Below are 20,749 nucleotides of genomic sequence, written 5' to 3'. Positions count from 1 at the left end.
ACCTGTGGAATCGACTCGCACAAAAACGCAGGCGCCGCCATTGACGTTCTTCTCGACCGTGAGTTAAACGGAGTTGTTATTAAAACCGTTGTTTAAAAAAAAAAACTTTTTTTAAGGAGGTTTGTTACATCAACCACAGCACGATCACTGCAACTGCAATACACGTTGCTGCTATGTATATGGCAACGCGGCATAATCAGTGGAAGGACCAGTGTTCAAAACAAATATCTCCTAAAAATAAATCATGCACAGGACACGTACTGCTGAAGAGATTTTGAAGATTGCTTTGTTAAACTAAAATAGATGCCCATTTATTTTCTTTCCCACATCATCATTTTGAGAGCGTGAAAATGGAAGGCAATGTTACAAGCAATTTCAGTTGTCCATCATATAAATCACTCGAAATGTGCCCGATTTCATCAGACTTGGGATGTTAAGCAGGCATTTTGCCTGATGGGCACAATTGTGTGTAATGTTGCAGGCTGCTGCTGCTGCAGGGTTATGTTGTCCACAGAGGGCAGCACGGCAACATCGATTGTTGTGCCGTAACAACAGTCCCTTGGCTTCACCGACCCACACTGACCACGTGAAGTATGGTCAAATGACCCCCTGACCCGCACTACGTGGGGATGGCCTCATCCCGCAGTGGGTTGCACAGCTACATCGAACATTTGTACAATTTCTAGAACTTACGGTGTTATGAGGATAATACAAAACAACACGCACCAACAGACCGGCATGGTATTATAGTATTTATACTTTGTAGTTTTTAAGTTAATGAGCAAAAACACTGGGTTTTAAGAACAATTGCATGCAACCGATTATGATTATTATGTTTAAACGCCAAGAACATTGCATTAAACATGAACAATTTATCCGTTTTCATTTTAATTGGGATAAAAAAGTTAATCAATTGGCGCAGCGTGTCTATAAAGCGAGCACTCGAGACCAGTGGGCCCCCCGCAATGGTAACGCGCCAGGGGTTTGTCACGCGCGCAAAGCTCACGGTGCGAACGCATCCGCCAGCACGATTATACTTGCCAAGGGTGACACTCACGACAGTGAAAATAAAATATATCACACCACTTCCCGTCCCGCCATCTCTACTCCAGGCTTTGCCGCTTCTTTCTTTTCCTGTTCGCTTTCTTGCCGGTGGCTTTGCCGGGCGATGGCTTCTCGGGGGGCGATGCCTTCTCGGGGCGCGATGGCTTCACGGGGCGCGACCGCTTGCGTGCGAGCCTCGCGTCCCTGGCTTGCGCGGCAGGTGCGGGAGTTTTCTCGGAGGCTTCGGTGGAGGCTCCTCGCTCTTTGCCCACCGCCATGCCCTCGCGCTTCTTCTTGGCCTTGTCACCGGCCACCTTCGCCCCTGCAACGAGGACGGGGAAAAGTTAAAATCGGCAAGCGTCGTCGCATTGGCAAAACTACAGGGAGCACGTGGGTGGGGGAGCCCTCTCCCAATGAGAGCTACACATGTGTGTTGGAACATGCTTGTAACCTATAGCACCTGTCAGGCAGTACAATGATAACAATGAGCATGCCAATTATATAAATGTATAAGTAGGTTTTCACGGTCCATATTAGGATTCATAAATAGTTTAGATCGTGAAGGTTTGTCATTTTTTAAAACTATAACCCTCCACAACACGACAGCCAATCAGAACAAGTTGTCAAGTTATGGGAAAATATGGTAATTGATTTGGTTTATCACCATAACTGGAATGTTGAAAACCCCAAGCAAAGCTTAGACATTTTTATTAGATCTTTTGCTGGAAATTACAAATGACGTTTCACCTACACGATCGAAACCAAAATAAACCAATTATGAATCATGTCAATGATATGCTTAATATAGTATGACGAGCAGATGTGCAGTGAAAATCCAACCATCTGTCACTTGGTGAAAAATCGCAATCGTGAATCAATCCTTTACACTCGGAAGTGACTTCACCGCATTGGCTGGCTACGTAAACAACCCGTCCGGCACGGGTGTGAGGCAACGCAGCTGCGGCCTGCGTAGCGAAAGCTTCCTTGACGGCCTACAACAAGGCCGCACGCATTCACACGAATCGAGTCACGCCGGAGAGGCACAGCACCGCCGATTGAGCCCCGGGACCGTTATGCCCCCTCTCTCTCTGGGCACCGTAAGGGTGGGCGAGGCACAAGGCACTGGAGGAGCTGGGACAATTGGTCTATTAAACCGACTAATCGTCAGTTTTTCTCTCCGTGTGTATGATCAACGTGCGTTTAAGAGTATTTCGCTGCTGTAAATTTCCACATGATAAGCCACTTCGTTGAGCTATCATTTGTGGCCAGGTCGCTTCTGAAAGAGAGCTATGGGCCTTACCTGGGAAAACATTTTTTGTGACAATCGAGTAATGTTTCTGTGGTCAATTATTGACGGCCCACATCGTGAAGACAGATAACCCCCCAACGGAGCCAAGCACAGTGTGACTCAAGTAGCGACGCGGATGACATCATCTCACGTCCAGCGGGCACACGTGGAAAAAGGTGCGAGAGCTTCACCCCCACCCCTCAGCTCTTTCCGTATTATCCTATTAGTCGAGCAATACAACCAATAATCAGTAATCGACTCCACAGAGGGAGCACGATAAACACGCCCGCAGCCGTGCCCCCCCACCCACCCCTGTGCACTACAGACTCGGGCAATTTGAAACAATGCGATTATCAAATCGCAAAGGCTGCGATTTTTTGCGATTTGAAAAGTCCTATTAAGGTCTTATTGGAATTGTTGAAATTTGTATTATTAAAACTTTATTTAACTTAAAAAATGTTCTATGTTTGATTGATCTATTTCAATAACATTTTTTTAATAAATACATGTTGGAAGCAATTAATATCTTTTAAGTTCTCATCCTTGCATTAGAATATATAGAGCAGTTCATATGTTGATGGTTTCACGTGGTAATGCTCCATCACATGTTTTAAATCTATTACACAGGGAATATTGAACTGAAGCTTGACTTTAACAAATTTAATCCGAAATCAAATCGTAATCGCAATATCTGTCAGAAAAATCTCATTTAGATATTTTCCCCAAATCGTTCAGCCCTACTGCAGACCCATGAGACGGCACAGTTGAGCAGGAGGGGTTAATGCGTGGCTGAGAGCAGGGGGGCATTAGCCCCTGTCCTTGCCCCTGCTGACCCAGCTAAAATCAATGGTTTAAATTAATGCTTCTTGTGTAGGGGTTGGACAGCCTTACAAATGAGGTGCGCGCATCTCCCGGTGCATTTGTACGGCATAAATAATATATTTAAGAAATTTTCTTAAGTTACTACATCGTAGAGAACCGTTTAACCGCCCTTCTGTACTCGGAGCACTAAAAGTTATCTGCTTTTTATTTAATAATAAAATGCCAAGACAATATGTATTGACACCAGCGAAGCGTTGTACTGAAATTGTTCATGTTGTGGGATTTACTCTACAACACACACCGGGTGTGCTGGAGTAGTAGTTGGCAAATTTTTGTTCACGTGACAAACCTCATGAATAGGCTGTGGTCGGGTGGTGGCGGGCTAATGACACATTTATATTTACTAACCCAAAAAACCTTTATAAAGGAAGAATATTCTGATGAAAGAATGACATTAACAGGAGCACAAATTGAAAAGTTAACAGTAATTTAAAATGAACTGCGTCTGTCTTCTGTAGTCGTTCCTCCCACATCTGTGGTGCCGCTCTCACATCTTCCAAACTTCTTGCGCTAATTAAATTCAATGTTTGTTACACGGAGAATCCCATTTAGCAAGTTACCCCAGCTATATTTGGTGGCAACGGCCACAGCCGCTAACAACAACAGAGCTATTGCTGGGGCGGAGAGGAGCCCAGCCAGGAGCCAGCCAGGATACTCGAGACATAGATTATGTTTAATACTATAAACTATTTTTAAAACCTTTTACTTTACCAGGTAAGGCCCACTGAGCTACATAGCACGAATGATAGCCCAACGAAGTAGCTTATCGCGGAAAAAATTATCGCAGTCAAATACTCCTAAACGCACATTTCTAAATCTGGAGGGAAAAACCAGAGGACCCGCGCTACCACGGCCAGAAATTCATGCAAACACCAAATATACAGCAGGCGTCAAAGGTCGAGATCGAACCCACAACCGCCTGTATACCAGGCGAGGTAGTTAACATCTCGCCACTGTGGCGACCCTCGCCACCGCAGCATATGAAGTTGTTGGTCCATCTGAGTTTAGTTGTTTATCAGATGATCCCATTTAGACCAGTTTCACAGCTATTTTACAAGTGAGCTCCGTGGTGCATGAGCACAGCAGCAACGACAAAACGTAGATTAAAAGAAAACGTCAATATTGCAGAGAATGCGTACAGGTCCTGAAGAAATATTGCACAACTAAGTGGAGATGGCCAACAGTGGCAAACAATGGAGCGCTGCTTTCCCACGCCAGCGGCTACAAACCCATTGAGAAAACCTGCTGAAAGACGCAACACGCGGCCCACAGAGCAGAAAGATCGTGCACACGCATCGATTGTGTAATGCTTTCCAACACGCGGTTGTCCTTGGAAGGGAGCGTTTTATTTATTTAACAGTTGGAAAGCCAATAGCTGGACTGGGTTTGCAAGAAGTTGCATCCTGGTCTGCACTGTGGCTCAACTATAGAACTATCCAGCAGCACGACTCACAACCTCTTCTATCCACACCAAGGACCAGAACTGTAACAGCCAGGCGTAATTTCTCCGTGGCAGGCCCCCAAGTCTGCAACGTTGGCCATCGTCGTACCCGATGTACATTCGCTGCAGCAGCGTTCAATATACACCGACTTTTAAGAGACTCACTCGCGAGGCTCACCACCTCTTTCAACCTTATTTCGCCTGGCTTTCGAGCGATACCGAGCACGGCTCCCGCAACTCAACAGTCAAGGTAGTTTAGGTCCGTGAAATATTGTGCGCGTGACAAATTGCATTACCATTATAGGCATCACCGATTAGCACGTTTGGCTTAGTACGGTGCGAAAGCAGTTCATAGATTATTATTGCAAATTACCGATGCGCAGCAGATGGCGGAGCCAGCTCGCGCCTCAATAGACGAGGGCCGCTTGGTGCACGGCAGCACTTACGTGGTCCCTGCTTGCGCTTGGCCTGGGGCTGCGACGCCACTTCCTGCGGTTTCCAGACGGCGAGGCAGGTGAGACGAGCCGTCGTGTTCACTTCTAGCAGCATCTCGGGGGGCTGCTCAGGCTGTGGGCATCAACCACGCATGCGCACACATACCTCCGATAAGCACGGTTGGCTATGTACGGCGTGGAAGAAGTTCAACATACTGTACATACATTTGGCACTCTCAGAACTCGAACTGAATCGAGTTTAGGATCATTCAACACAATGGGACTTCAACTCACTGGAACTTTAAGGCCAATTTAAACGCGGGTAGCTGCAAACCTAGATTCGAACTCAAGATTTCAGCGGTGCTTACCTAGTACTCTGATAATTAAAAAAAACTAATTGCAGCCCTCTATCATTCTCCTGCAGGAATGACAGCCTCCGGTGGAGATGTGGTACTCATCACAACATAGCTAAAAATATACATTTGCTTGTAAATCAGATGTTTATGATTTGACGATGCGTTGATGGAGGGCTCGAAAATTACTCAATACAGAGGCACCGATTCCGTTGACGCTTCCCAAAGACGACGAGGAGCAATAATGAATCCGTAACACGGCTTGCAAAAGTAGCTTACAGTGAGAGCTGGCATCGTAGCTTAACATCCATCATCTAACCGTGTTATATTGAGGCTTAACATCTGCACATCTGTAACCGTTGTCTTCCAAGTATATCTTTAAATAACAACAAACGTCAACGAGCTCCCACTTGTTGTAAGAGGACACAGTTTAACTGTATGTATTTTAAATATTAACTATTTTTATTTACCAGTTAAGGCCCACTGAGCAATACATCTCTTTTTCAGAAGCAGCCTGGTCACAAATAATAGCTCAACAAAGTGGCTTATCTGGTGGAAATTTCAAACAGCCAAACACTGTTTCTTAATGTGGAAGGAAAAACCGGAGAACCTGGAGAAAAGTCCACACGACCACGGCGAGAACATGCAAACTCTAAATACACAGGCGTCAGGATTTGGATCGAACCCACGACCTCCTGCACACCTGGCGAGGTAGTTAACATCTCTGCATGACCAGGGCATGAATGAAACCCATTGACATCCATGAAACAGCATTTCCTCTCTTGCAAAGGTGACCTGAACGCAGTGCATGTGGAGCGGGAGGAGGGCAGCGGTGACGGACACTCACCGACTCGGGCAGCACTCGCCACAGCTTCACGCTGCCATCGCTGGACGCAGACGCCAACACGTGCTGGCCGTTGTGTTTCTCCGTGTACAGCGCCTTCACCCTGAAAGACGACGTTGATAAAACGCACGCTGCGTCACTGACACGCGCGGTACCGTGAACTCCGCAGGGTAATAATGGGGGAAGCGGAGTGGCCCAGTTACAAAAAAAATGCAGTACGTGCAAAACACACGGAATCTAGGTTATAAAAACGTGTCGTTTTACATGTGTCAAATGCAGGTGAAGATGTACAACGTGTCACATGCTCTTCGTTGATTTTTTAAATAATCGGTTAACTTGCTAACATGTTTGCGGTCATGTGGGCAGCGAGTCACACTGACCATCGATGGGTGAGGAGCAGCTCGTAATTTGAAATGGCGCGCGCAAAGGTGTTCATTTGTTTTTTTGCAGGCACAGTTACTCCGCAGCCCCAACTGTGGCCATGCAAACCAAACCACGGACAATATAGTAAACCAACGCGTAGTCTGTGCTCCTTCAAGTGAAGAGGAATAGCAAAACTAAACATGAAGAACCTCTCGTGGCTAACAGACCTTGACACTGGCACGCATCTGTTGAACATCTTACGCAAGAACAGAACGCCCACTGGTGGCCCTGAGCTCGTGGTGGACTGAAGAGTGACGCGGCCGACACGCGGTACCCTACACTTCTCCACGAGGTGCGCTTGTAGACGTAGATCGGCGTCCGAGCCCGCGCGAGCGTGCCCACTCCGCTCACCTGCTCTCGTGCGCCTTGAACGTGCACACCTCCTTCAGGGCCTCCACGCTGTGCAGTCGGACAAACTCGTCGCCGCCCGCCGTCGCTATCAGGTCCTCCTGCAGGCCCACGCGGCATTAGCATCCGGTTCACACGGCGCACACGCATGCAAGCCACACGTTTCGGTGCTGCAAACCAATCCCCTCGCTCCGGGAGAGCGCCACTGTGGAAAAATGTTAACTACCTCGTCTAGTATGCAGGAGGTCGTGGGTTTGATCCCAACCCTGATGCCTGTATATTTGGAGTTTGCATGTTCTCCCTGTGCTCAGGTGAATTTTCTCCAGGTCCTCCGGTGTTTCCCTTCACATTTATGAACATGTATTTAGAGTATTTGGCTGCTAAAAATTTCCACATGATAAGCCACTTCGTTGAGCTATCATTTGGGACCAGGTCGCTTCTCAAAAAGAGCTACGTAGCTCAGTGGGCCTTACCTGGTAAAATAAAAAGTTTAGTTTTAGCATCGATAATGATTGCCGTCCCGTGCAAAAAGCACGTGAATAAGATCATCCTTTTTCTTTTCTGCCATGGAACAGGGAAGACCGGTGTACCCGAGGCGTGCCGATTGGTTACGTCTTCTCGACTCTGTGCTTCCCACACAAAAGATTCAGGAGACCAACTCCCTAGATCGGCAGGTTTGGGGGATCTGTCCCATCTCCAGACCTTGGCGTGATCAGCCTGCTTTCGCAAGCCATCAAAGAGTCTCGACGAGAAGACCTGGGGTTGGATTGATCCTCGACAATTTGACGATCTTATGTCCGTTCGGCCATCAAGTGTCAAAGGCATGTTAAAGAGCCCTTGACAGAAATACACAATCATAGGAGCACGTGCGTTTATTACCGAGCACTCTCATGCACCATGTCAACCTCAAGAGGTCAGTATGGACAATGCCACCGACACCCACATACCCCTCAACATACCTTCATACCGAGCGCGCTATCTTAAAGCTTTCAAGTTGAAATGAAAAGTTCGGAAGTGACATACAATTTGTTCAGTTACAGATGATTAACAATATGTATGAATAATATTGGCAATCCCACACACTGATAATGGCTCAGTTCAAACACGTGGTTCTGCTTACTGATGACGGTACATCACTTGGGCTGCCACGTGAATAAACAAAGGGACGCCAACATCGAATGGGTTTAAGTTGGTAATCACACTCTTTAAAAGTCCTTGTGTACAATACTGAGTAATAATGTTAATAAACGGAAATTAGCCACTTTGCAATTCGAGAACAATAACAGCAGCTGAGCGTGTCCAGAGATCTACTCCACACACCTGCCACACAAACATGACTTTTTAGCACATACGCATGGAGGGGGGGTTAACCCAAATGCGTACGTTTGCGTATTGGGGGTCTACTGGCAATGTACGTACGCATAGGAAACGGGGGGGGGGGGGGGGGTGAAGCCTCGATAATAATTTGTCTACATTGGCCTTCAAATGAGCCACAGTTCAGTTTCTTCAGCTGTCAGACAAGCAGCTCAGCAAAATAAGTGGCCAAGGTACGCAACTCAAGTCTTTAATGCAGCCGGCGGTGGACTATCTGTTTGCATAAACACGTTAATATTTCTGCGTGTATTAAATATGGGCCGTTCTATAACATTTTGGGGGGAGGGTGTAAAAAGTATGGGTGCGTACAGGGAGGGGGGAGGAGTCAAGTTGACAGATTTCTGTGTACCTACTAAATGGATGGCCCCTAACCAAATGGGCTTTCCCTCAACTAACAGGAGCCACACGCAGGCTAGTATTGTAACATACCCACCCCGGGGGCTGATGCTTTGGGTCAACCTGGAAAAGATGACGAGGCACCGCCAGCCTTTCACCGAAGAGTATTGGTGCGTTTCATCAAAATTGTCTGTCACAATCAATCCACTGCTGGATGAAGGCCTCCCCCCCCCAAGCTGTCGCCATCTGTCACGGTCCCGCCGTGCGACAATCCACCAAGTGCCTGCACGCGAACACTTATCGTCGCTCTATCTCCATGGTGGACGTGCACTTTCAGGCACGATCCCTCATTTGGCTGCCACTCGTTCGTTAGTGTGGACAAGTTTCTTCACAACCGGTGTGCCAGCTCGGCCAAGTCCAGGTGTGCCGAGGTATTTTCGGAATTACAGAAAAAAAACGAACATCACTGTTCGAAAGGAGGCACAGACGCAAACTCTTCCCTGCCGTTCAGCAGCCGATCCATACGACAGACAGCAGTCAGCCCCCACCCCCGGCCCTCTCAACTCCCTCGGTCGCTCGCTTGGGCAGACGGTGTCCCGCGGAGACAGAGCAAGCTTGAACGCAAGTGTCGTGGAATTAAAAACATTGAGAAGCGCCGGTCTAGACGACCGGGCATCATCCCTTCTAGAGGCGCATCCTGCCTCATCCCACTTACTTGATTGTTCTTAAAACTGTATTTAACACGTGTATACACTCTAATCCGTGGGGGTTTATGCATTTAAGCTACATAAATTGCAGGTAGACAGGCAGTCAGCAGTCGCCAGCTTGTGCCACAATGTGTCTAGCCAACGTCTTGCTCGCCGATAAATTTATCTCGAGCAGGGCATTAAATTTGGCAGGCGTGAAACAGCTCAACATACTAACGCACACGGCAACAATATGCCATATGAATTTCTTTGCAAGAGCAACCTGCGCAGAATGCTGCACTTAATGACGCCAAGATGCTAAAAGAAAATCTATTTTCGCAGTCACTGTTGAGTGCTAAGGCCATTACATAATTCGTTTGCCCGCTATCGCATAAAACACATCACGTTCACAAAAGAGCACCTGGAGAATGGCGTTGCATAACACACGTCGGACTAATGGGAGAGCGGATATCGAGGTGGAGGAGTTCATGAATGGCAATTTCACTTTCCTCGGGATGTAACCCCGGGCACTTCAACCAGGTAGGTGGTCTACGTGGGGCTACACTCTCCCGCAACGTGTCAGCCAACAATATTATTGAGTGGATCAATTCCTCAATTAATCTCGAGATCATGACAATAACTTGAAGTGGCACGACCAGATTGTGTCACATTGGCATCATCTGGTCGTAACGTCAACGCGAGGGAAGGCGCGTAAACGTAAATATTTTTAGAGTTGATAATACGTCTCCCGAGTTCGGTCATTGCCCGGTTGTCTCTAGGAAAAGACTTCACGCCGCAGATTCGCTCATTCATAGATCGTATTTTTACGAGAGTTACCGTGACCTCGTGTTACGGAGACAGACAGGGTAAGAATGCATCGTTCGCGCTTTCAGCCACAGCTGGAAAGCGCCCGGCAGTGGTGGCGGCGGACGGCTTACGGTGACGAAGCGGATGGAGGCGATGCGCGCAGGCATCACGATGCTGCCCGTGACGGTCGCAGTCTCCAGCCGGTACACGTCGAGGTGCGGGCCCGAGCACAGGGCGTACACGTCTCCGCTGGGGGACCACAGCACCAGCTCCGCATCTGCGTGCACCGCCGCCACCACAAAACACATGCACCCCCGATTAGCACGGTTGGCTGCGTACGCTGCGGAAGAAGTTCAACAAACATACATATGTACGTACGACGTGCTTCAATTTGAGACTCGTCATTATTCCCTAACCTGGCTGAGTGCGATTTTGGTAAAATTTGCCTAATGAGGGGTTGATAATTGTTTTTTTACCCTTCTATCTGGCAACAAAACTGACACCTTTTTTACAAGGAGTCATGTTTGCATAGACCACAATACCTGCAGTCATAATCCAAACAAAAAACATAACTCTGATAATGTATGCACTGTCCTTGAAGTTGATTGGTCCACACCCGAGACAGCTTTCCTTAGAGCCTAGTCTCACATGAGTTGGACAAGATGACGCCTTTTGGCATCCAACCCATGTGTGTGGACCAATCAACCCATGTGTGTGGACCAATCAACTTCAAGGACAGTGCATACATTATCAGAGTTATGTTTTTTGTTTGCATTATGACTGCAGGTATTGTGGTCTATGCAAACATGACTCCTTGTAAAAAAGGTGTCAGTTTTGTTGCCAGATAGAAGGGTAAAAACAATTATCATATTTTTTACTGGCAAATGAGGTTCCAATGGTGTCAATGAAGGGTTCTTCAACTAGAGGCCTCGGGCCCCGCTGAACCCTCGCTAACGTGATATATATATGGCTCGCCGAGACGTAGATACAAAATCGGGAGGGGATCAAAGAGAGGCCGAGAGACGGAGCTGCAGATAGGAGATAAATATGAGCGACGTTTTTATGGGAAAGTCCTAAAATTGGATTTGCGACCTGCCAATTGCGAGTCGATATCTCTGACCACAACCATCAGTGCTCAAGTAAAAATGTCTGGTTTCTTGAGTCAAGCAAAGTTTAAGCACTGCCAGCTGATGAGGGTGTATTATTGTATTTGGTAAAGCCTCTTATTATGCCTTACTCCGCTTGATGTTCTTGATGAAGGCTGACCTTCCTTCAACCAGGTTCCACGTCCTGCAAAAAAAAAAAACGGAATAAATTCAATAAAACGTGAATTTCAAATGAAAATTGGCACGTTTCACAATTTGCTGCAAGAGCAATACGCACATTTAAAGTATATAAACAAACCCCCATTGTAGTTTTAATTTAAACAAAGGTTGATTGCAATTTGACTAATTGCAGCTCGCTCCTGAGATAACTCAGTTAATACAGCACTGAGCTAATGATTGCACGACCACTGGTTTAAATTTCAAGCAGAGTCAAACCAGCCTCATGAATGGTTTCATCAACCTAATCAGTCTTCATCTGCTCTGTGAGACCAGTGAAATGAACACCGTCTGGTAAGGCTACACCTCTCATTTTGTACTCGCACAGTCTTGCCGTAAGAATGTGGATTTAAACCAATGGCTGTATGTGCCGCAAACCTGAGAGTCTTGTCCGTGCCCACGGAGAGTGCCAGTTTCCCTGACGGATGAACAGACATTGCCGAAACATGTCCCCTGCGACACGCAAACAACATACATGATGAGAGCACATGAAGCTGTATTATTAGGAAGCCGCCGGAGCTATGCTCCAGTGAGTCTAGAATGAAAATGTATTTCCTTAGAACTACTCTTTGTGTTGTTTGTTGTCCTTCCCCCACACCTCCGATTAGCAAGCTTGGCTAGTATGGTGCACAAGAAGTTCAACATACATACATCGTATATACAGCTGACACGTTTGGTGGATTAAGTCGATCAACAGATAAAAAATAAACAATTGAGAACGGCCCAAATATCCCCTTCCATCCCCACGTCGCCGGCACACAGGGCCCACTCCTTTTAGAATAATGTCAGCGGATTTTAACGTCCGCTTTCAAGCAGGTGGTGCACACTTATGCTTAATCATCTTTAGTTCCCTTCTGCCTTTTCTTTCAGAGATGGGAAACAAAACCATTTAACTTCTCTGGTCTGTCAACCCTGTCCCGCCAAGTGTTTTCAACCCTCGGCTCCTTGGCTACGGGGGGGGGGGGGGGTTTGTGTGGGGTGTAGGTGGGGTGAAATATCTCAGGATGATGACATCAGCCCCCTCGCTTTGGAATCTTCCCTCGTTAACTCTCACATCCCATCTGTCGCCGTGACGAAGGACCCATCGCGGCGAGGTTGTCATGAAACGTACCACGGTTAATACGCCTGGAGTATTAACAAGGGTGGCTGACAGGCTGACGGGCTGGAACCTCTGTAACAAACGGTGAAAGCTGCTACACCAATTCGAAAGCATCACTGCCCCGATTCGAGTGGCTATGCGCAGAGACTGGTGAGGATTTGGCTCCAAGATTTAGCACCGGAAGCCTATGCTCACCCAGACGGAACGGTATTATGTGAAAGCAAACACTCACTAATGTATTTTTATGAGCAATCAATAGTGCTGCGGGGGAGGTGGGAGGGGTCTTAGTTTAAAGGGGCTCTGCACGGGTTCATGGTTGATGCGAGTCTTTTGTAAACTTACATCAATTATGGTTACCAATAACAATGTACTTTACTTTTTAAAACTATTTTTTCCAGTAAAACCGCAGAGATTTTTCAAGACTCTTTCAGCAAAGTTTATTTAGATGGAAGACTATGCGGTATTTCTTTGAAGGAGCCTTTTTAGTTTCCTGTTGGAGGAAACTGGAGTGCCCCGAGAAAACCTCCGCAAGCAAGGTAATAACAATCAGTGAGCTCTCACAAATCGGTCTGACGAACCCATTTGCTGCATTACCACCATCTCCTGCTAATTTGAAAATATCACAATTATGTGCGATTAACTACCAATGGCCACTGGATTCGAGGAATGTACCACCCAAGATCAAATTTGACAAAGCATCATGGACCAATGCTGCCGACGCCACGACACCTTGTCATTGCTCCCTGCCAGATACCTCAGCTGTAGCGCAGTCAAACCTGATCCTGAATGCCAGTTTCTTTGGGTCCCACCATCCGGTTCTAGGTTTTCCCCTTAGTCCATGCTGCACATGAGTCCCACCCAACACGCAAGCTCCCCTTCTTCCTGATTACCGCTGCAATGATTTTTCTTGCCACTCTATTCCACACTGTGAAAGCAATAAATAGAACTCATTGCTGCGCTTTTTGTCGCAACACCACTTACAATATTAATATTGATCACGGGTTTTTTTCTATGAGTATAGAGCTCAATGAAACGTGTATCTTTTCCAAGGGCGACCTGGGAGATACACAGATGGAAGGTACACGAAGATGCGGGGAAGCTGCGAAGAGATCCTGTGACAAAATGCAAGGGTCGGCACTTCTTATAATAGGGTGCCATGGTGGCGAGATGTTAACTATCTTGCCTGGTACACCGGAGGTCATGTGTGCGATCCCAACTGACGCCTGTATATTTGGAGTTTGCATGTTCACACGGTGGTCACGTGCATTTTTCTCCGGGTCCTCCGGTTTTTCCCTCCACATTTAGAAACGTGTGTCTTGAGTATTTGGCTGCTATATCGCTCAGTGGGCCTTACCTCGTGAAATGAAAATAGTTTTAATCAACAGGTGGTTTTACGTCCCTGCGAAGGCCCGATGCGCAGCTAATGACAAAGCAGCTAGGGCACATTATCACAAAGATGGATCCACAACTGAGGGCCTAGATTGCAAACTGGTGAACCAGGGTCATCAGGGACACAAAGCGGGAATTTATGTAGCCACCTTCGGTGTTTTATTTTATCAGAATCAGAATATGTATTTCTATTGGAGGAATCCGATCAGCTATAAAGCTCTTTTTCACAGCTGTCCAGTAGTTTCACAGACTATACAAGTCAAACTGTGAACCATATCCATACGGTCTTAATGCCATTTACGCCAAAATGGAAAGGTGTGGCTGGTGGTCATAAGTGCTCCAATTGACAAAAACCGGCTGAATGACTCACGGAGATGATGGCATGGCTGAGTCAGAGCGATGAAAAAAGGACTGCTGAGATCATGGGTTTGAACGTTCAGAATTATCCACATCTGCCCATACGCCATGGCTTAATGGCACGAGCACTATTCCTGAATGTTTAATGACCGCGCCATTTAACAGGTGGCGCACGTCTGTTTGATGATGAAATCATTGGTCAATCAATGGCCTCCAGGACGTGGTGTCATCCCATTGACACATGTCCTCTTTTGCAAGGATGACGTGGGACACGTAGTGCCTTCGTGTTAGTAACAAAACCAAATGTATATAAAACACACGGCAGTCAACACAAAAGTATGATGGAGCCATCAAATGAAGTGCCAACAAAACAATTGAAAGATATGCACTAAAATACTATAACCACTACACCTCATAACAGAATACATTTTAATAATCACATTTATAAACCGTTACCGACGCACATATAATTATGATTAAGGTGTGTAACAAATCCTGCCCCACGTGATTCAATAGCAACAATTTGGAGTTGTGATAAGATTTTAAGAACTGATTCTTATTTTCCTAACATGGTTCCCGCGGTCTAAAACCCTGCATTGCTCACGCTAAAACCCTGCATTGCTCACGTGAACCAGTGACAAACAACATTTGTGAAATTAAAACGATTGATTTTTACGCGAACTCTTCAATGCACGTTCAATGAAGAAAACAATAGTCAATTTTAATTGCCAAACCAGTGCATCGTTACATGACTGTTTATTGCTACTGCGCGGACTTTTGCGGTTGTGCTGTATAGCTCTCCGATGTGCTTTCACATTGTACCGTGTTGTCCAGCAGGATGTCCAACGTTTCGCTCCACATCTTGAGAGCTTCTTCAGGAAATGAACTAAGCAACCTCACGTTCTCACTCGATTATATCGTGTTTGCCGGCTGCTAGTGTTTGCCATAGGACAGGCGATGTTATTTAATCAGCTGTGTCACGGGCATACAAGCTCATGTTGCTTATGAATTTATTGTTATTATGGATGAATATCAGAAGGCTTTGTATGGTTGGCTTCGAACTGGTAAATCCAAACTCTCAGGCGAGCGTGCTCAGGCTCCCAGTCAGCCTGATCTTCCAAAAACAACAAGGATATTAACAGCCAAGAACAAATTCCACGATTGAGGGCGATCCTGCGTGGAGCGTGGGACCGGGGTACCGATCGCACACACACACTCACTCACTTGTGGGCACGTATGGTCTTCAGACACTTCCATGTCTTGGTGTCCCAAATGCAGATGCTTCCATCCTGCGCACCGCTCAGCATGTGCGTGCTCCCGTAGAACTCCAGACACGTGATGGTGCCTGGGGCACGAGCAAAGCGACATCACCGTCATTCATTCATGTCTGTCACATCACCAAAAGCCCCTGTCTATCCACGGTTGGATGAAGGCCTTTGCAAACCCATCGCCGCCCTCCTTGATGGTCCAGTGCTGCCATCATCATCTCCCTCCTGCACACGGAACTGTTCTCATTGCTCCATTGCTGTGGTGGTCGACCTTGTGGATGCGTTCTCTCCTTGGGTTAGAATATAACCGTCGTTCATTCAATTTAGCTCTATGTTTTACATCCCCTTCATTAAACCAGCTGTACATGTCATTTACAAGCCCCGTTGCTCAACCGCGTAATGCAGACATTTACTTATCAATGCACATCCCCCCTTTGCTGTGTACATTTATTGCCTGAACATATTTGAAAAGGATATCAAGTACAAATCACTTATATATATCAGGATTACTGAAACAAAAGGCTCCACAGAGGTAGTTTGGATCGCTATCTTTTTAATTACACCACTGGAAGAATGATCCCAGCACGGTCCAGAATTTAATTTAGATTCCGAGTGGAAACACAGCATTTAGATTATTTTGCTGCTTTAAATTTCCACACGATGAGCCACTTTATTGAGATGGCTTTATGTGGCCTGGTCACTTCCGCAAAAAGCTACATAATAGCTCAGTGGGCTTTCCCTGGTCAGACAAACATTTCAGTTGTATTTGTATATTTTTCTAAAGTTATTCATTTACCTTTCCTATACTTTGCACTCCTATTGTGTTTTTTGTATTGTTCTGACCCACCCATAATGCACATCTGTGAAAAAAATTGTTGTCGCTCATCGTATTCCTACAGTATAAACATTCTGATTCCGAATCGTTCCTTACATGCACCCCAAACCCGGTTCTCTTCTCTCGCTGCTTTATTTTCTTCCCCATCCTTTGTGGACCTTCCCAGGACTCTCCACAAAACCCATTCATTTCTCGTATAATGGTTTCCTCCAATATAAGTAAATATCCTGATTCTGATTGACGTCATCATCTCACCGCTGTGCTGCAGCAGCGCCCCGTGCTCCACCCTCCTCTGCAGGTCGTACAGGTGCACGGCCTCGTCGGCGCTGCCCGTCGCCACGAAGCGGTCGCTGGCTGCCACGGCGGTCACGCACGCCAGATGCGCCTGATGCGTGAAGTCCGCCACGGCCTCCCAGCTGCCCTGCAACCCAGCGGAACAAACCATGCAGTTGGGCCAAGTTTTAAATCTCGGTCGGTGGCAGGGCCAGATTTAGGCAGCAGGCAAACAAGGCATTTGCTTCAGGGAGATAAACGTCCAAAAAGGGAACCCCACACACAAAAAAATGTGACTTTTTAAAAATTTACTTCACTCAATCGATTCCTCCATCTTCCAGACTGGGAGGTCTGGACCGCCTTGCTCAACATGCTGCCGCCACGACCCTCATCAGGACAAGCGGATTGAGAAACGAACGAAAATACTGTGTTTAACAACCATGCAGCAGGCTTCAAACTAAACCATTTTTTATTTTACCAGGCAAGGCCCACTGAGCTATAGCTTTCAGCAGCGACCTCGCCACAAATGATAGCTCAACCAAGTGGCTTACCATATGGAAAATTATAGCATCCAAATACTCGAAACGTGTGTTTCGATATGTGGAGGGAAACCCCGGATGCGTAGAAAAATCCACGCGACCACGGGGAAAACATGCAGACTCCAAATATACGGGCGTCAATGGTCGAGATCGAACCCACGATTTTTCTGTACACCATGCTTGGGAGTTAGCGTCTCGCCACCAGGGTTTTCTTTGGTAAACAAGCTTAATACATCATTTACTGTAGGAAAGTCTCGCCGAAAGCCTGCATTTGGTTGCGTGGCCAATTCTATTTGTGGATATGTGGAGGCGGCAGTACCCAGACAAAACACACATTCAAAGCTCTACAATCTCGAGACTATGTACCAAACCAATTGCTGTACTGCCATCTGCTGGCTCATCGTAGCATTCGCAGCTATACGCTTTTAGCGCCTGTCAAGCAATTATATGGTGGCCAATCCAAGCACTACACCGGGCACGACGCCTGCTTTGCTTGCGAGAAGCGAAAAAATCGGGCGATTTCAAGATATGGTGACAGGCAGCATCGCGTCGTGGAAAGCCACCATTGGTTGCCTTGTAATCATTATGGCCTCTGCCATGGAAATCAGAATATTTATTTATACGGAAGGAATCCGAGAAGATATAAAGCTCGTTTTCACAGACGTCCAGGAGAGACGGGTCAGAATGTTACAACAATACAAAAACACGACAGGAGTGCAAAAGTATAGGAAAGGTAAACAAATCACTAAAAAAATACATACAAATAAAACTCAACTATTTTGAATCTTACCAAGTAAAAAAGCCCACCGAGGTATGAGCTTAGTTTTCAGAAGCGACCTGGCCACAAATGACAGCCGAACAAAGTGGCCCACCATGCGGAAATCCACAGCAGCAAAAAAAAAATCTAAATACAAATCGAAATGCACGATTCCAAATGTGGAGGGAAACCCGGAGAAGCCGGAGAAAAAAACAATCCAAGCGATTTCTGTCGAACGCACGGCAGAAATGCACACAGCAGCTCCACACGCGCTATTTCTTAGAGACCTACACAGGTGGCAAAACGTTAATCTTGAGAGTACCAAACTTTCAAATGGGAGTTTGATGGCAGTCGTAGTATCCAGTAAAGACATTGAGAGAGTGGTGGGAATTTTACGTTATTATGACAGTGTTGACCCCCCCCCCCTCTGACCTGATGATTTTTTTTAAAATGGCATGTCAAGTCATTTAAACGGCAAAGTGTCATTGATTATCAAAATCCTTTGCAAGAACTTTTTGGGCTGTTAGGAAACAGGTAGCTGTAGGGCTAAAGTTGAAACATTTTTTTTAAATATATAAAATATGTATACCTCAAGTTTAAACGAGAAGCGTTTACAGGGTTATATGTCTGTTAAATAAACATATGCTACAATAATGGGGATTGGCCAAACATCCCAAGGAAAACTTCCATGAGGCCTCAAAATTGTTGCCCAAATTAAATCTTCCATTTCCTGGCTACGTGCGGTGCTAACGAAGTTCAACGCACTGTCACATTGTACAAATAAGTCTAAGGCGACGAGGAGGGGAAAAAAAGCCATTCGCAAACAGAAAAGGGGGATGATTTCGATTTAAAGCTTTCGTGACTGCAGGGATTCATCTTCTTGGTTCTTTCTGTAAAGTCACGTAGAATGGAAATAATAAAATAATAAAAAATAAAAGATTATAAAATAATTCTCACGACGTTTTCGGCCACAACGCAAGCAGCCGTCCTCAGGTGGAGAGCATGTCTGTCGAGAAGACAGAGTCTGAATGAGACGCGTGTTTGTTGCAAAGCCAGAGAAAGAGCAGAGAGACGCGTCAAGAGGACGATCCGCAGCTGGAGACGGAGCGATGCGGACCACGAGGAATTGCGTGGCAGACGCGTGGCGATGTCTTCATCCAGCAGTGGAGAAGTCATTGGCTGCTGATGGTCGTTGTGGCGGTGACATCGCCTTGGAGGAGAGGCCCCCCCAAAAAACAACTCAACACTGTGGCCTTTAAACTATAAAAAAAAACTGTTTTTGTTTTAGCAGATAAGGCCCTCTCAGACACGTAGCTGTTATTCAGACGTTACCTGGCCACAAATGATAGCTCAGCCAAGTGGCTTATCGTGTGGAAATGTATAGCAGCCAAATATTCTGAACGCACCGTTGATTCTAAATGTGATGGTGGTGGTGGGGGGGGGGGAATTGGAGGACGCCGGAGAGAAACAAAAATCCACGCGACCACGTGGAGAGAATCGCGCACAACTCCAAACGTCCATGCTTCTGGGTCGGGATCCAACCCACGACCGCCTGCATATCGGGCGAGGTGGTTAACGTCTCACGCCATTATCGGACACATAAAAAAGCGACGTTTCGGGCAATGGCTCTACTTCACAGCACACGCAGAGGACCAGATGCATTCACTCGTTAGTGCGCCATAGCGTGGTTGAGTACAGTAACACGGGATGATGGATGGTATCCACGTGGAGACAAACTTTGTAACTCGCTACACGTGGTTCACACACACAGCCCCCCCCCCCCGACGCATTTGTAATATATAACAATGAAACGTAATGAACTTACATCGTCGTTAACCTTCACTCGGTAGCCGAAGAGCACCTTCTCGTAACACCCCGCCACGATCTCCATCTCTGCAGCTGCGGCGGCGGTGGTGGTGAGCTCCTCAGATTTCCCAGCTCGCATAGGGCGCCCGCGGGTGTGTCGGGGATGGGACTCGGCCCTAGTTCGGCCATCTTTGTACGGGAAGCTTCCTATTGGTTCACCGTAAGGGGAGGGTTGCGTGACGTCACGGGTAAAACCCCTTACAAAGATGGCGACGTCGGCGTATAACCACGTGGTGGCGGGTGGTGGCCCAATGGCGATGGCGGATTGAGGGTAGAAAACGGAAGTGGCTGTGCACCACGTGACCCGAGCGCGTGGGGTCCTGAATCAGCTGCGCTCCACGTGGGTTCGTTCCTGAGGCGTCCGTTGTACATTCACGCCGGTGCCTCTCGCAATGGGTTTTTTTGTTTCGTATTTTCAAGTGTTTTAATATTTATTTTTATTGCCAAGCGGATTTTAACAAAAGTAATTGTATCGCTGTCCACGCAAACACTGCCTCGACAGAGAAAATGTGATATAAGGTAAAGTTTTAACCAGAAGGTACTACTAACATTATAACTTGATTCAGCAGTTGGTTGTCCATACATTACTATAGGATACACCGAAGTACTGCATGTGTTGAGTGTCCTTCCCATCCTGAACAAGAGGTAAAAATTCTAATTCTCATGGCGATGAATACTATTTGAACACGCGCCTTAAATAATAAACTATCACCGTCTTTAAATACACAGTACAGCCGCTGTTCAACACAAATGTCTCCCAAATTGCAAATTTATCCACCCCCGG

The 20,749-nt window shown here is 46.6% G+C and overlaps 1 protein-coding gene across 1 annotated transcript; it reads right to left on the bottom strand.

The window, feature by feature from the left end:
* Nucleotides 1-251: 251 nt before the first annotated feature.
* Nucleotides 252-20,083, bottom strand: PAK1IP1 (PAK1 interacting protein 1). The gene is made up of 10 exons (XM_078855805.1): nucleotides 19,925-20,083; nucleotides 16,786-16,951; nucleotides 15,652-15,772; nucleotides 11,961-12,035; nucleotides 11,498-11,550; nucleotides 10,392-10,537; nucleotides 7,061-7,158; nucleotides 6,290-6,389; nucleotides 5,102-5,222; nucleotides 252-1,366 (listed from the first exon to the last, which is right to left on the bottom strand). The coding sequence occupies exons 1-10, from the start codon at nucleotides 20,042-20,044 to the stop codon at nucleotides 1,104-1,106; spliced, it is 1,263 nt and encodes a 420-aa protein (XP_078711931.1). The 5' UTR covers nucleotides 20,045-20,083; the 3' UTR covers nucleotides 252-1,103.
* Nucleotides 20,084-20,749: the final 666 nt, after the last annotated feature.

This window comes from Lampetra fluviatilis, chromosome 4, assembly GCF_964198595.1.
Source record: "Lampetra fluviatilis chromosome 4, kcLamFluv1.1, whole genome shotgun sequence".
In the NCBI taxonomy this organism is placed as follows: domain Eukaryota; kingdom Metazoa; phylum Chordata; class Hyperoartia; order Petromyzontiformes; family Petromyzontidae; genus Lampetra; species Lampetra fluviatilis.
Note: the sequence above shows the minus strand (reverse complement) of the source record. Positions and strands in the feature narration are given on the sequence as shown.

What these genes read in the sequence shown, in the direction of transcription:
- PAK1IP1 (XM_078855805.1), bottom strand. Translation starts at nt 20,044, where the DNA reads ATGCGAGCTGGGAAATCTGAGGAGCTCACCACCACCGCCGCCGCAGCT. An exon ending in TTCAAGGCGCACGAGAGCAG is followed by an intron (nt 6,390 to 7,060) that starts GTGAGCGGAGTG and finishes GTCGTCTTTCAG; the next exon opens with GGTGAAGGCGCTGTACACGG. An exon ending in CAAGCGCAAGCAGGGACCAC is followed by an intron (nt 1,367 to 5,101) that starts GTAAGTGCTGCC and finishes TCCTCGTTGCAG; the next exon opens with GGGCGAAGGTGGCCGGTGAC.